The sequence below is a fragment of the Trichoderma ghanense genome, assembly GCF_004382785.1.
Source record: "Trichoderma ghanense strain CCMA-1212 chromosome Unknown scaffold_0, whole genome shotgun sequence".
Taxonomy (NCBI): domain Eukaryota; kingdom Fungi; phylum Ascomycota; class Sordariomycetes; order Hypocreales; family Hypocreaceae; genus Trichoderma; species Trichoderma ghanense.
The window spans coordinates 384231-398968 of NW_027395663.1; the positions used below are offsets into that span (position 1 = coordinate 384231).

The window sequence follows — 14738 nt, forward strand, 5'->3', positions numbered from 1 at the left end:
GGGGCCGACGCGCGGTCTTCCGGAGGAGCCATGGCAATGATTACGACTAGCAGCAGTCTGACCCCGTCGTTGGTTGTTTCGACCACGATTCCCGCGGCAGCTACTGCATCTTCGTTGCCGCTCACAGTCGTCATTGAGCCCGAGATTGGGGGCACGCTGGACTTCTTCCCCTTTCGCGACCTGGCCGCGGTCGGGAAGTCGGATGACGATGCCTTCAGCTTCAGGAACATGATCCAAGCAAGCATTGACGGGGACCAGAGCATCTTGCTCTTCAGCACCGGCTGCGAGATTGACGGCGTCAAGGACTGCACTCGGGCCTGCAACCGTACCGACACCTTCTTCGGCTCCCTCGAGACGTTTTATAATTGCATTGCGCTGGCTTCCATTTCCCACTGGACTCATGACACTCAGAGCTACTACATCACACCCGAGGCGGAGCAGAATGCTAGCAGCATCATGGGCTCTGGCAACCTCGCCGATTTCGACTACAAGCCTACTCTTGATTCGTTCATCACCTGTGCCCAGGCAGCATGCGGGACTGACTTGTTAAGCGTGTCATGCGATCCCTCGATCAAAGCTCTTTCCAGAGACCATTCCACCGCCGATCAAGTATTCGAAGCAATGGATACCTTTTGCCCAGATATCCCTGCGAATATTGACCCTGATATCTTTGGGCCTGGGGTAAGACCACCACAGCAGCCAGCGACTCGCCAATATTGGAGATTTGGATTGTGAAACTAACTTTGCTGGCGTAGGTGCTAATCTCCTATGTGCTTCAAGTTTGCTTCTCGGGATCGCTGTACCTGGCCGTCCAGGGCTTCACCATCTGGGCACGCCGTACCGAGAAGAAGCGGCAGCCCTTCAGCCTCACCCGCGCCCAGTCACTGGTCTGGAGAGACACGTCTCCCCTGTCGCGAACCAGCGTGGCCATGGCCACGACCCTGGTCGAGTTCCAGGAAGCCCAGTGCTGGTTCGTCTTCGCCTTGCAGATCGCCTCGATCCTGGCCATCGTCATCAACTCTCAGGAAGGCACATTCTGGGGCGAGATCATCGTCAATGGCGCCGTCGCCTTCCACGTCAGCCTCAATGGGGTTCTCCCCATGTTCCTCGTCCAAGTCTGCCTGCACAACGAAGGCATCCGCAACTGGCATACTTTTTTGGGGTTTTGCGCAGAGTATCTGTTGGCCATTATCGCATCGACGCAGAAGATCAGCTTCGGGTCGACCTTTGATCTGTTCAAGCAGCAGCACAGCATTGCCGCGTGCGGCAACAACCCGAGCCCGCGGACGTATTGCGCCGCAACGCATGGCGTCTCGGGGCTGCACCTGACCTTTTTCCCTCATCCGCTGCTGTACAAGGTTGTGTTTCTGGCACTGGACAGCGTCGCCTTCATAGCGCTTGTGATTGATCAGCTCAGCTGGACGCTGCGGAAACATCACTTGACGAGGCACTTGAGGTTTGGTCGCTGGACGCCCGGTCGATGGCCCGAGAATAGCTACCAGCGGCACTGGAAGCAATTCACCGTCTACTTCTGGAGGGGCCTTGAAGTGTCTTACTTCTTGATCAACATTCTATACATGGTCTCGCTGGTCACGGTCATCAACGCGAAGAGCTTTGAGGCCAACAAGTGGTCGTATGGGCAGATCATTGCCATTACCTGTTGGGGGCCCGTCATTGTCAAGCTGATAGACCTCATCATATGTAAGTCCAGTCCTTGCTCGTTGACGCTCATCCCGCCCCTTGCTCTGACGACTCTTTCAGCCGGACCTCCAAAGAACGGCGAGCGGCTGAATTCTGGCCCGCCGCGCCTGCGTATCGACAACGTCATTAACAATAGGTTGATATCGGAATACGACGACGAGGAAACGCTTCGGCCCGAGGAGACGCTCAGGCCGGACCTGAAGACTGCGGGAACAGCCTACTCTCGACCAGAGACGCTATTTTTCGAACCCAGGGAACGGCTTGTCCCAGGTTCAAGAGACTGAAGGAGTTTATCTTTCACGATTGTACGAGTTGTTTGATAATGACTAACGCCGCCATGATGAATGTAGCGTATTTATAATTGGAACTAATATGTATGTACTGGGCTTGAAGTCGATGGATAATGTACGTATCATGCAGAGACGACCGGAGTGATAGAATAGAGATATCGTTAGATCATAAGTTATAATTATACACAGAGTCTTGGTCACTGGATGATGGACCTCTCCTCTTGCCGAGACTTGAGGACACAGTTCTCCCGCTCGTTACACCTCGGTTGGCCTGGGTGGGTGGGTTGCGTCGTGTTTGCTCGGCACAAACTGAAAGTTTACGTTTTCCCGCTCCCGCAAGAAGTAGTCGACCCTCTCATCCTTGCTCAGGCCAGCAACCGCCGACCCGTTCCTCCTCAGCCTGCCGCCAATGTCGGCGCTGTGCTGGTCCGCCCAGCCGACGTACTGCGCGCCGCTGGCCTCTGCGCGATTCGTCTGGGCCATGGCGCCGACGAGGCACAAGAGGACGACGATGGACGCAAAGGCGCCGTGCGACATGTAGACGGGCTCGCCCGACTTTCCGCCTCCTCCTTGCTGTGCCTCGCGCCAGCGCTCCCAGTCCTCCCAGGTGGCGTTGTTGGCGGCGGAGCCGGGCTGGTGGCGCCAGGACCTGTCGATGTCGCGCAGGGACGAGGGCTGGTCGCCGTGGGACCAGCCGATGCCGTGAGCGTCGTACAGGCGGCGCTTGGGGGGGTTGCTGAGGAGTTCGTTTGCGGCGACGATCATGCGGTATCGCTCGAGGCGGGTGGCGGGGGAGAGGGACTGTATACTTGTCGCTGACGATGATGATGATGACGATGATGATGATGATGAATGATGGTGGTTGTGGTGGTGATGATGATGATGGTGGTCGTGGGTATCGGGGTGGTAGAGCTTGACGAGGTGGTAGAAGCGACGCTTATCGTAGGCGGCGGCCTTGTTGGAGATGCCGAGGACTTCGTAGGGCGTTGGACGGGGGGATTTGGGCCATTCGTGGGCGGCTTCTTCGGGGGAGGAGGGGGAGGAGTCGGACCATTTCCTTGGTGGGGGGTCGGCGGGTGATGACGAGGTGCTGGCGTATCGTCGCTTGTTGAGACGCTGCTGGCATTGGGATGGTGATGGCGATGGCGATGAGTATGGCGATGGGCGCGGGCAGTGGGCGATGTGGTGCGTGCTGGAGGAGAGTGGCGAGACGAGGGAGGGGAGGAGGAGGGCGGGCGGTTTGATGGCCATGGTGGAGGGTCTTGTTTGTCAGAAGGAAGGGAAAATTATTATATGAGGCGGATGTGAGGGTGCATTTCTATCTGTTGGGAGAATTTGTGGTGTTGAGCGGGTGGTTGAGGCGGAGTTGGGATGTTTTTTTTTTTTTTTGATTGAAGTCTAGTTCGACGGGTTGATGTATGATGTCGTTCGGCAAATGGTGCGCACGAGACGCTACGAGGCCTGGGCTGCAGGTTTCCGATCCAAAAGTCGCGCTGTCAGGGATCGCTGTGGGGAAAAGAGCCTAAAGCCTATCGGAGGAGCGTCGAAGAGGCAAGGGGGGGCGGATGAATGAGTACTTTCTACTGTGGCCGAGGGTTTGAGAAACGTGCAATTGATTGCTTTTGGACATGATTGAGATGAAACCTCTTGATTGTTAGATTTCTGTATACAATTCCTACTATGTCATCTGGTGAATTCGGAGTGGTTATCCAGCTTGCAATTTGAGGTTGTTTGGCGGCAGATGATTTCTAAGCCGTGTCAAGAGTCAATTGGGACAGAAGCCGGTATTATAGTAGTCAACTTTTACGGTGGACGAATTATACATGGCGACTTCTGTCCCTTTTCAATTTCTGGCATACTCGTAGTACCACGGAGTAGATAAGGTACGACGACATGTTGTGCACCCTGTTGGTACCCTCAATGTTTTCAGCAATTGCGTATGCCAAAGGGGCTCGAATAGAAAAGTGAGCTGCCGAGGTACATACAGCAGTTTGAAAAAATCCATGGTACAAAGGCCATGCATGTTCAATTGCCGGGCCTGCTGCTAGTCGAGCTTCAGCGTGGCCGGCTTCACATCAGCTTCAGCGTATGTCCTCCTGGGGCTCACATACCGAAACATGAAGACAGGGCAACCATCGGAGGAGAGATGATGAAATAGTACCTTTCTCTCATATTTTCAACGGATTGAATCAGCTTCATGACCTCGAATACAATGGCAATCTATAATGCCGTCTCCCCTGCCAGAGCTCAAGCTCCGACACAAGCCGCGCTAAAAAAACTCCAAGCTCGGCTCATTCGCATCGACGTCACCCTTTAAGCCGAACAAACCTTCAAAACACCAAACCCTCCAAAATCACCACATTCCCTCTCTTCTTCTTCTTCTTCTTCTTCTTCTTCTTCTTCTTCTTCTTCTCCCCCCCTCCAATCCCCTCCCACCCCGACCAAATTCAGCTTTCTCCCCTCAAACCCTCATAAACCCACAAAATGCCTCCTCGAATCCGCCTCCCTTTCTGCTCCTCCTCCTCCTCCTACTCCCTCACCCTCCGCCGCCGCCTCTATTCCACCACCTCGGAGCCCCTCATCCGCGTCACCAACCTGCCCGCCTCCCCGGCCGGCCAGCCCTCCAACGGCCACATCCGCATCCTCGAGCTCAACCGCCCCGACGCCCGCAACGCAATCTCAAAGGCCCTGCTGGCCTCCCTGCGCGCCGAGATCCACGACGTCCAGCGCCAGTACGGGCCCGACGGCGAGGAGCTTCCCGCGCCGCAGCGCTTCGGCGGCGCTGCCGGCGTCGACGAAAAGGGTCCCACGAGGGCCCTGATTCTGGCCAGCGCTGTTGATACCTGCTTCTGCGCTGGCGCCGACTTGAAGGAGCGCCGCGGGTTTACCCAGGAAGAGTTGCGTTTTCCCTCTCTCTCTCTCTCTATATATATATATCTATCATCTATGCCTCTATCCCCTGCCTCTCACTCACTCTCCCTCTCCCTCTGACTCTCCCTCTTCTCAACACCATCCAATAGCTAACCGCCAACTCCCAACAGAACCGCCGACTTCCTCGCCACCCTCCGCAGCACCTTCACCGACCTCTCCAACCTCCAGATCCCCACAATCTCCGCAATCTCCTCCCTCGCCCTCGGCGGCGGCCTCGAGCTCGCCCTCTCCACCCACTTCCGCGTCCTCTCCTCAAACGCCACCGTCGGCCTCCCCGAGACCCGCCTCGGCATCATCCCCGGCGCCGGCGGCACGTACCGCCTCCCCGCCATCGTCGGCCTCTCCCGCGCCCGCGACCTCGTCCTCACCGGCCGCCGCGTCGCCGCCCCAGAGGCCTACTTCCTCGGCATCGCCGACCGCCTCGTCGAGGTCCTGCCCGAGGACGAGCGCGACTCTTCCGACGGGTCGGGTGCGGGTGCCGCCATACTAGAGACGGCGCGCAGGGCCGCGCTCTCCGAGGCCGTCAGGCTGGCGCAGGAGATTTGCGAGGGCGGGCCCGTCGCCATTCGTGCCGCCTTGCAGGCTGTTGCTTGGGCTAGGGAGGAGATGGAGAATGAAATGTACAAGAGGGTCGTCAACACCGAGGACAGGAATGAGGCTCTCAGGGCGTTTCAGGACAAGCGGAAGCCAGTCTTCAAGGGCCGGTAATCCAGGGCCGTCTCGACAACAATATATGCAATTCCAGAGGTCCGAAAAGTACATATAGCATTAATCCTACAAAGCAACCATAAGATAAATCCGCAAGCAAGGCAACATCTAGAGAATTCAAGTCAAGTGGATGTTGATACCCTTTCGTGAGAGATGGAAAGCTATGACAGTCCCCCCCCTCTACGCCTTGCTCTCTAGTAATATACATAATCCTCAGGAATGCTACGCTACATGAAATACCAACAAACCTGACACTGTCTGGTCATAATGCTAGCTGACAGGCAATGCCACCCCAGGCTCTCTTTTTTTTCTTCTTTCATCTTTTTTTTTTCTTTTTTTGCCTTGCCCTTACCCGTTTCTTTTCGTGTATTTCGTAAGCCTTATCCCCTCCTTAGTTTCTCCCCTGAGAATGCTCCTTGCATTCTCAACCATCATGGCAGTGGACAAAACGGCAAGCATCCCCTCTATCCGTCTCGTCTCTTAGAGGCGGCTTCGTATCCGCCAAGCAATGCTCTTCTAAGGTTCTTGGTGCGGCTCTTTGGCTACTGCGTCCACTGCCGCAACGACTTCTGGGCCATCTGCGGGCCTTGCGTCGCCGACTTCGACGTCGCCATCCTTGTCCGACACTGCCAAAGGCGCCGTCGCCTCAGCCTCGTTGGCCGGTGCTTCCTCGTCCGCCTTGTTCCCGTCTTCCCCTTGTTGCTGCTTGTCTGCTTCTTGCTCCTTGGGAATTTCCCTCTTGGGAATGCTGACGTATTGTTCCTTGTCTTCGTCGCGGACATAGCAAAGGTAATACGGCTCTCCGCTCGTGCTGAGAGTCCGCAGCACCTCTGCCGTGTCTCTATTTTCCTTCACGTCCGCATCGTTGTACCACCTCCAGACGTTGGCCTCGAAGTCGTGAATCCAGACCCAATAGTGACCCGACATCAAGTGGCCGCGATGGCAGATGACGGCGTGAAGCCGGTACGCAATCTGCTTCTGGCTGTTCAGGCTTTTGTCCAGCGTCTCTTGCCGTTGCCGCAGTTCCGTCTCCATCATTTCGAGCACCGTGGCGTGCGTTTTCTGAATATCTTCCAACTTGGTCACGGATGCTCCGGACGCAGCTGCTTTCTTGGTATTTGCCGGTGTAACCAGCAAAAAGTCATCTTCTACGGGCCCATCAAAATCCCAGTTCTCCAAAGGCTCTTTCTGCTTGGAGGGCTCGTCAGCTCCCATCGGGGGCTCATTCGTCGCGTCCTCGGCCGTTCCATCTTCGCTCTCGTACGTCTGCAGGAATGTCATGTATCGAGGGTTGGCCACCACTTTGGACAGTTGAGACTTCAGGTCACCGATCCGTTCTGCCGTTATCCAGTCCTGCACTCTTTGGCGGAAGATGGGCGAATCGTGAGGGGCGTCCATGAACCGGTCCAGGTACAGTGTTTCCGGGATCACAACCGGGTTGCCGTTCTTGTTGCCCATGGACTGCGAGCGCTGGATCAGAATGTGTAGCACGGGCGGCAGTGTCCTGATGGCAGTGTATCGCGAAAGTTTGCTGTCTTCCAAAATCTGCTGGTCGAAATTCCTCCCGAGGGCGTCGTATAGTGAGCACGGGCCTTCGGTCGCTGGGAACGCCGTAATGGACCGATCAAAGCTAATCTCGTGCTGATACTCCTGTTCGTCGAATTTCTTGGTGTAGTTGACCGTTGTCACAAAGAAAGTCTCCATAATCTTCTCCAGCTGAATGCCCGTCTCGCTATCAACGGATGTCGGGCGAATTGCTGCTTGGAGACGATTGAGAATGCTTCCCATGACTTCCTCAACGTCCTGCTGGTCAGTTCCCGAAGACCTCTTCTGATGTTCGAGGGCGTTGAGGACTTTCTGGTCCACCGTCTCAGGCTTCTCCACGTCAGTCATGTCGATGTCATGATTATCTTGCCCTGCGCTGACGGGTGTGTCTTTGGACTCATCAAGATCCATGAGGACAGTAGGTTTCTTGTCGTCCGGCGGGACCTCGACCATCGAAATATCATCGCCCGAGCCTCCCGTAACGACCTGGACAGGCTGGCTTGCTTCTTCTATGACAGTCTCCACTTTCTCATAGGAGTGATCGGACCGTGCATCATCCTGGTTGACCAGAGTCTGCGTGCTAGAGCTACTTTGAGTTTCAAGCGAGTCCGAGACAGCCTGGACAGACACGTTGACCATGCTGACATCGTCGTTGCTATTCGTTGGGGGAGCAGGTGATGGACGCGCAGGCAGCGGCGGAGGATTTGGAGCCATGGGCGTCTCCGAGGACTGTTTGGGGCTAGAAAGTAGCGTGTGTGTTGACAGCAGAACCGCGTTTGCCAGTCTCTGAGACGGCCGGGTGGCGGTTCGGTCAGAGGTACGAAGAGTCTCAAAGAGAGTAGCCATCTCTTCGGCAACTAGCAGCTGAGTTAGCGGTTGCCATCGTGCGCGCTTCACTCCGACGCAGCTATATCTCGTGGGAATTTGCGAGACTTACAGGCTTGCGCAACAACGGCTTCTCCGCGATCCATTTGCATCTTGTTACCACCGAGTCGGCGTTGTCGTATGCTCTCATCGTCTAAACCTAGCCGCAAGCTGTCATAGTTGAGCACAATGTCTCGGATAGGTTTCACGGTGAAGAGATACTGGAGCAGGCTGTTCAAGTAGCAAGTGTTGCCGATATTATGCAGTCCCACGGGGAGGTCCAAGTTGGTCGCCCTTGGATCGCTAGAGACGGTACCGTCGGACTCAGAAATGCCAAGGTTGAATTCATTGCGAAGTTCCAATACCGCCTGCTTAAGTGACGGTGAAGCTGTGTGCTCGGCAATGGAGTCCAAAGCGTCGAGGTATGTAGCCTTGGCTTCGCTTGAGGAGGCATTGTTTAGCTGAGAAGTTGCTGCCGTTAGTACACGTCGGCAATCCAAATGATGGGGGTTAGGTGAATCTGGCACTATCCCCCCCCTTCGACTCCACGGTTTGTAGACTGGTCAACTTACCAATTCTTTGGTGGCGCGAACCATGTCTTCCCAGGGTCCATCCAGAGTCTTCAAGCGAAGGACTACCTTACAAGTCTCCAGCGTCATCTTGGGGTCAGCTTCCAGAACAAGCTTCATCTGGTAGGAGTCATCCTTGGAAGACCTGGCGATTAAGAGGAGCATGCTCCTGGCGGTGCTCGCATCAAAGGGGTCTCGCGCCACCTTTTCCCTGAATGCCTGGAGTATGGCGTCCGCGCTGTGGGTGTTTGGCGGGCTCAGCGAAAAGTACTCCAACGCCTGAGCGACAAGCCCGTCATCGTCGTCTCCGCTGTGTCTCTGGAGCTGGCTCTCGAAGACGGACGATTGGGTAATGGCATAGTCGGATAAGAGGTCGTCATTTGTATCGTTCGCAATGGCCATTAATGCTTCCACCAAGTCTCTTCGCCTAGAGGGGAGCAGATCCCATTGTCTCTTGTAGGCATTCACAACGATCTCTTTGGACTGTGTCGGTAAGACTCCCATGAGCCTGTACCGTTCCAGATTCACCAGCGCATTTTCGCTGACGCGGGGGACTTCCGCGCAGCCCAAATGATTATGCAGGGCGGTGATGCAGAATGTAGGGCTTTCTGCCGTGTTTCCAGACTTGAAGATGAGATTCTGCACTTCGGAACGGACGTCTTCGAGATACGCGCGATAGGTGTTGATTTCCGTGCTCTTCAACGGGCCTTCGGCTGGTGGCGGAGCTGTTGGCGTGAACGAACCCTCGTCGACCCCATCCTGAATGTCCACCACCTCCTTGAACTCAAGTTCTCGAAATATGTGGAAGCAACGTGGGCCAAACAATACGTAGAACCGCTTGTTTCTCTTTGATATGCTCCTGGCCGAATCAGGGGTCGCTTCCAGGAGGTTTTTCAGATAGGTGTTTAGATTTGACGGTGCCTGATAGATCCAGTCGTCTGTCGCACTTTCATACCGTTGGGGCTCGTCTTCCCTCGCAGCCTTGAGCTGCCGAAGGATTGTCTCGTGGTCCAGCAGGAGATTCACCCATGATGACGGCATCCGCGGTTCAGACACCTCGAGTGTGATCTGCACCGTGCATGGCGCGGCGGTGCAGACGAAAAACTCGCGAGCCAGCAGCGGATAGTACTTTGACCGCTCCTGCGTGATGCGCTTCTCATCCTCGGAGCAGGCCCAAGCCAGATGATGCCAAGGAAACTGGGTGTCACCGATGGGCCACTGACTCTGGCTGTGATGGCACGACAAGTCCTCCTGGTCGCGTTCCCACTCGACCCGGAACATGAAGTGGAAATGGCAGTCCAGGCAGATGGCCGACAGAACTTTGGACGACGCTGTTGAAAAGGACTGGTTTCCATTGATGACTAGCTGGTGAGGGTGCTCCCAGTTGTAGTGGCTATCTAGATTGGCATTTCGGGCTCGCTGGAAGAGGTCGCAGACAGTGAAGTTATTATTGATCAGCTCGTATATCCAGCGGCTCGGGTGACATCCTACTCGCGCCGTCAGTGAGGAGAGTCGAGGTCAGCGTACACCAGGAGGGGCATACCGATGACATCCCGCCCAACCAGGGCAGACTTCATTGGCGTCGGGTTGGTTGGCACAAACCCGGATTGCGTGCCCGGCAGCGCGGCATAGGCGAGGGGCTCGGGGTCTTGCGACCGCAGGTCGTATCTTGCTCCCATTGTGTATGGCGTGTAGGGCGTGTACGACGTGGGTAATACGTGACGGGCTGGTCGAGACGAAGAGGCGTTTGCTTGGATGACGCCAGGTTATCGAGGATGGAGGGGTAGCAAGAGAGGCTCGCCCAAGAGGCGAAACGCCGCGCCCGACGTCGTGCTCTACAATGCTGGCGACTGCAGCTGTCGACGGCCGATGGAATCGCTACAGAGATGGATAAGAGCGCGGAGACGAGCTGCAGAGCCGCGGCCGCCGCTGGTCTGGCCTGTGAGTCTCTGGTGGTGCGAGTGGGCTGGCCAGGGCATCGAGGGCTCGACAGGCGGCTGCAGCTGTCTTTTGTAGCAGCAGACCAGCCTCGGGCAAGGAACGCAGGCGGCGTAGGGCGTTGCGGTAGAGTCTAGTTTGTTGCGTGTCCGGTGGCGACCCGAATTGCGCGGTCGTTGTTCGAAAATCACCGTCGGCTGACGCAGCCTCGTTTGTTGGAAGCTTGGAAGCCTCTCGAGGGCTGAGCAGTGACGGCAGCGGTTTATCTCAGCGGGAGGCGCTTGGCGTTGTTGGCGGGGGATCCCTGCTGAGTCAGCACGTTCTGTGGCATGCGCTTGGTTCAACGTCAGTTGAGATTCAACTTCACTGGGATGTTTTGGGTCCTGGAAAGGAGACTGAACACGACACCTGCATACCGAACAACTGACCATTTACCGCAATCTCCAGAGTTATTTTCCTTGTTCTCTAAATACATTGATGATAAGCGGGCAGAGTTGGGCGCCTCATTTCGTCAAAGCACGTAATGGAGTGAGGTATCACTGTTTGGGCGAGAGTTGCTACCCCCATCTCCTACATTGGCAGTCCCAGTGGTGCGTACCTGGATAATGGCGGTCTGACTTCCTACCTAGCAAGGCAATCCAGATATGCTTTCTACTGCTACTTTACTGGAAGTAGAAGTGGATAGTATTGCTTTCTGCCACTGTCGCTATATCTGCAGAGTCTTGCTACATGCTCTTCCCACCATCTTAGCACCTACCTAGTATAACATAAGGTAGGTATAGCAGTAGAGAGTGGCTATCCAGCATTCTAGTTGAATACGCGTAATGCTAGATAGCTTCTCCCTTCATCAGGCTCGCCTGAACAGACTGAATACCCTCAGCTGGGCGAGACGAGCTTGGTGACCTCATTGCAACGCCGCGACATCAAACAAGGTAACTAACCATCATATACATGTACTTACCTCTGTGGCAGCTGTACTTCCTCTGGCTGCTGCTCACTTCCTTGGGCATTGTTTCTGCCTCTTACACCGCCCTTCCTCAGGCATCAACTCGCCCTCCCACCTATTTATCCTCGCTCCTCTCCCTTCCCGACCTTTCTTTTCTTCTTCCTCCAGCATCTCCACAGCGCCCATCTGCGCTTCTGGACTGTGACTTGCACAATGGCTCTCCTTGACCGCGAATACGTCCCTTGGGCCCCTAGAGACCCTCTTAGTATTCTCCCAGCTGAACTCAAGTCCGACATCATTCGACGCTCCTCCGTCAAGACTCTTGGCTGCTTGGCTCAAGTCTCCAAGCTGTTCTACGAGATTGTCACCCCGGTTCTCTACAGAAAGGATGCCGAGGATCAGCGACCGCGTGCCATCTTTTGGGCTGCATCATCAAAAACCACTCTAGTTACCGACAAGGCCGTCGCCAGAGTCTTGGACCTCGCCATACAATATGGCGGGGACGTGGATCGCATGTACAAATATGGCACGGATCATTCATTTACGGCCGCGCCTCTCCATTTGGCCGCTTCCAGGGGGAATCTCGCAGCAGCCCGGAGACTCTTGGAACACGGCGCTAGGGTAAATGCTTTGGGACGAGCTTGGGCAAGACCTGGGTCGCCAAGATTTCGGGACTGCGTCCCATACGCACCGGAACTGGGAGATACCACCATATGGCGTGCTGTTGATCGTGGCCTGTGGCGGCCTCTGTTTGTTCCGTTCGTCTTTCGGGATGAAGAGATGATCCAACTGCTGCTGCAATTTGGTGCCTCGCCTGTGCTCACGGTTCCAATCAATAACGAAAGGGCAACTGCATATAGTCCAGGCACCCTCAACATTCTACATGTCGCCTCCGCGAACCCCAGCGTAAAGGCTACAGACCATGCCAATCGATCTTACTTTGAGACGTTTGCTGGGCTCGGCAATGTTGCAATCGAACAAGGGTCGACGCCTTTGTTTCTGGCCCTGCGCCGACGCAATACGAAAGCCCTCGAAATGCTCATAGCCAACGGTGCCAATATTGAGGTCGTGAACGAGTTTGGAAGGACTCTACTGACGCAAGCTATCGCATACCGCTTCATGTCAAAGATTGCACAAGAACGGCAGTGGTATGATGGAACCGCAGAGCGACTGATCAAGTCCCACAAGGCAAAAGTCAGCAACTACGGCCCTGGAGGAGCATGGGAGACACCGTTGACCTGCACCATCAAGGCCATTGAACAGATCCCCGACGAATATAAAAGGCCAATCCAAGATGTTGGGGCCATGATTAAACTGCTTCTGGAGCATGGGGCCGACGTCAACGAGAGACCAGATGAAGGAATCACCATACTCCATGCCCTCTGCGACGTCATATGCAGGGGAAACAACAGCAATGGACTCCTGGAGATCTTTACCCAGCTTGTTGGAAAAGGTGCAGACCTGGCAATTCCCTTTCGCAGCGGGAGATCTGTGCTGGGAACCTGCGTCATGAAATATGACCAACGCCCACCAAAGTTTTTCAAGCTTCTCCTCGAGCTGCAGGCACCGCTTGTGCCTCAGGAGGTCGACGCCGTCTTCGTCAAGTGGGCAAAAACTTCCAGCTTCCGCAAATTGCTCGATACCTTCATACCACAGTATCAGAGTCATGTCTCTCAAACTGCCATCGACTCTATGTATCAAGCCGTGCTCGGCAGAGATGAAACGCTCTTCAAGCGATTGAAGGAGCATTTCCCAACAACTACGACGGCCGAGAGGTCTGCAGCGGAGACTTTCCTTGATCGCAAACGCCACATCAAATGGTTCAATCTCGCTCTGGAAATGGAGGGTTTTGATGGCGGTTACATTCACGACGATGGAAAGGGCCTGCTGCATTGCATAATCGACAGGCTGGAGAATGACAAGAATTATAAGGACGCGCAAGCGAGGGACGATGCATACGAAGTGCTTTGGCGAGGCGCAATTCCCAATCACAAGAATCGCCGTAGCAAGACGCCTTTGCAAGTGCTCAGGGACCTCGTAACGAAAAGAGACTGCCCAATCTTGAGGCTCTATCTATACGACGTGGGTGCTTGTTGGGACGAACTCACGGCAAGACATGCTCCGGAGACGATCAATCAGCCGCATATGAAAGAGCAGTGGCGGAAGGCTCTTGACGAGATCTCTTCCCCGGAATGAGGATTTCCTCTCATTTCTTTGCTCTTCTTTCTTTTCCCTCTCGGCTAGGCAAGGCAGGGCCTGCTGCGTTCGTGTTGCGTGGTTCTTCATCATTATGAGATTGAGGCCATTTACTCGTCGATGATCACGACGACAGAGGTTCGGTTGAAACGGCGCTGGAAATCTTGCTACCATCAAAAGTTTCTGTTGTTTACATTTGGAATTTCGGGCGAGGTCGGAAGGGTCCATTTATGGCGTTGCATCACAGTTTGCGGTCATTCGGATACGGAATCTTCAGTGCTCTTCTTCTCTTTTTTTCCCCATTTCCTTTTGGTCTTTAGATACCCAAGCATCTAGCTACATCCCTCTGAAGCTACTACCTCAGGTAGAATAGCTCTTAGCGCTCTATATCTTTAATCAGTTTCAGTTGATTTCAAGCCAAAAAGGTCGACCGAATATACAAACGTTGGCTCTTCTTCAGAGCCTTGTCCGGAAACCGGCTACTTCCACCGTCTGCAGTCTTTCACCTATATTTCTCGCTGGAGCTTCTCTTAATATTAACTCTAAGGGAATAGCTATCTAGCACCTTAGATTAGCGATCTAGCGCCTTAAGTCTATATACTTTTTTATATTTTATCTACTAGGCATTAATAGCAGCTCTTATTAAGACTAGAAGAATATAATAATAGTAGCAGAGAGTAGACTCTTTTATCTTATAATATTAATACTAGAAGAATATAATAATAGTAGCAGAGAGTAGACTCTTTTATCTTATAATATTAATAGCAGTAGTAAAGATTGTTAGATTGCTAGGATGCTAGATAGTTGCCTGTCTGAGACAGCGTTTTGGAATGTTGGAAGCACAAGCGAGCATTTGCCTATGGAACCAAACAGAGCGATGGCTGCTGCAGCAGAGCGGTCATTGCATTTTGCATTCAGCGAAGCCCGAGTCCCTGCGTCGTCAGAGGTGAAGAAGTCGGGGCTTTTTTTACGGAACTGTGTGTCAAGCAATCATCATTGCTACTGAGCGTGAGAGCGAAGGGCCCGGTGCCTCGTGGCGTTTGAGCACCG

General features: G+C 54.4%; 5 protein-coding genes across 5 annotated transcripts; 3 read left to right on the top strand and 2 right to left on the bottom strand.

Moving 5' to 3' along the window:
* Window positions 1–30: 30 nt before the first annotated feature.
* On the top strand, window positions 31–1985 carry CCMA1212_000136 (uncharacterized protein; the record flags this gene model as incomplete). Its single annotated transcript, XM_073697621.1, has 3 exons — window positions 31–681; window positions 756–1701; window positions 1762–1985. 3 exons carry the CDS (start codon window positions 31–33, stop codon window positions 1983–1985), a joined length of 1821 nt encoding a protein of 606 aa, XP_073563393.1.
* A 261-nt stretch (window positions 1986–2246) lies between these two features.
* CCMA1212_000137 (J domain-containing protein 1) lies at window positions 2247–3242 on the bottom strand (the record flags this gene model as incomplete). The annotated part of the gene is made up of 1 exon (XM_073697622.1): window positions 2247–3242. One exon carries the CDS (start codon window positions 3240–3242, stop codon window positions 2247–2249), a length of 996 nt encoding a protein of 331 aa, XP_073563394.1.
* A 1233-nt stretch (window positions 3243–4475) lies between these two features.
* On the top strand, window positions 4476–5630 carry CCMA1212_000138 (Methylglutaconyl-CoA hydratase; the record flags this gene model as incomplete). The annotated part of the gene is made up of 2 exons (XM_073697623.1): window positions 4476–4888; window positions 5033–5630. 2 exons carry the CDS (start codon window positions 4476–4478, stop codon window positions 5628–5630), a joined length of 1011 nt encoding a protein of 336 aa, XP_073563385.1.
* Window positions 5631–6146: 516 nt separating this feature from the next.
* On the bottom strand, window positions 6147–10287 carry CCMA1212_000139 (Ubiquitin carboxyl-terminal hydrolase 2; the record flags this gene model as incomplete). The annotated part of the gene is made up of 4 exons (XM_073697624.1): window positions 6147–8032; window positions 8113–8500; window positions 8612–10095; window positions 10152–10287. 4 exons carry the CDS (start codon window positions 10285–10287, stop codon window positions 6147–6149), a joined length of 3894 nt encoding a protein of 1297 aa, XP_073563386.1.
* A 1418-nt stretch (window positions 10288–11705) lies between these two features.
* On the top strand, window positions 11706–13688 carry CCMA1212_000140 (uncharacterized protein; the record flags this gene model as incomplete). The annotated part of the gene is made up of 1 exon (XM_073697625.1): window positions 11706–13688. One exon carries the CDS (start codon window positions 11706–11708, stop codon window positions 13686–13688), a length of 1983 nt encoding a protein of 660 aa, XP_073563988.1.
* Window positions 13689–14738: the final 1050 nt, after the last annotated feature.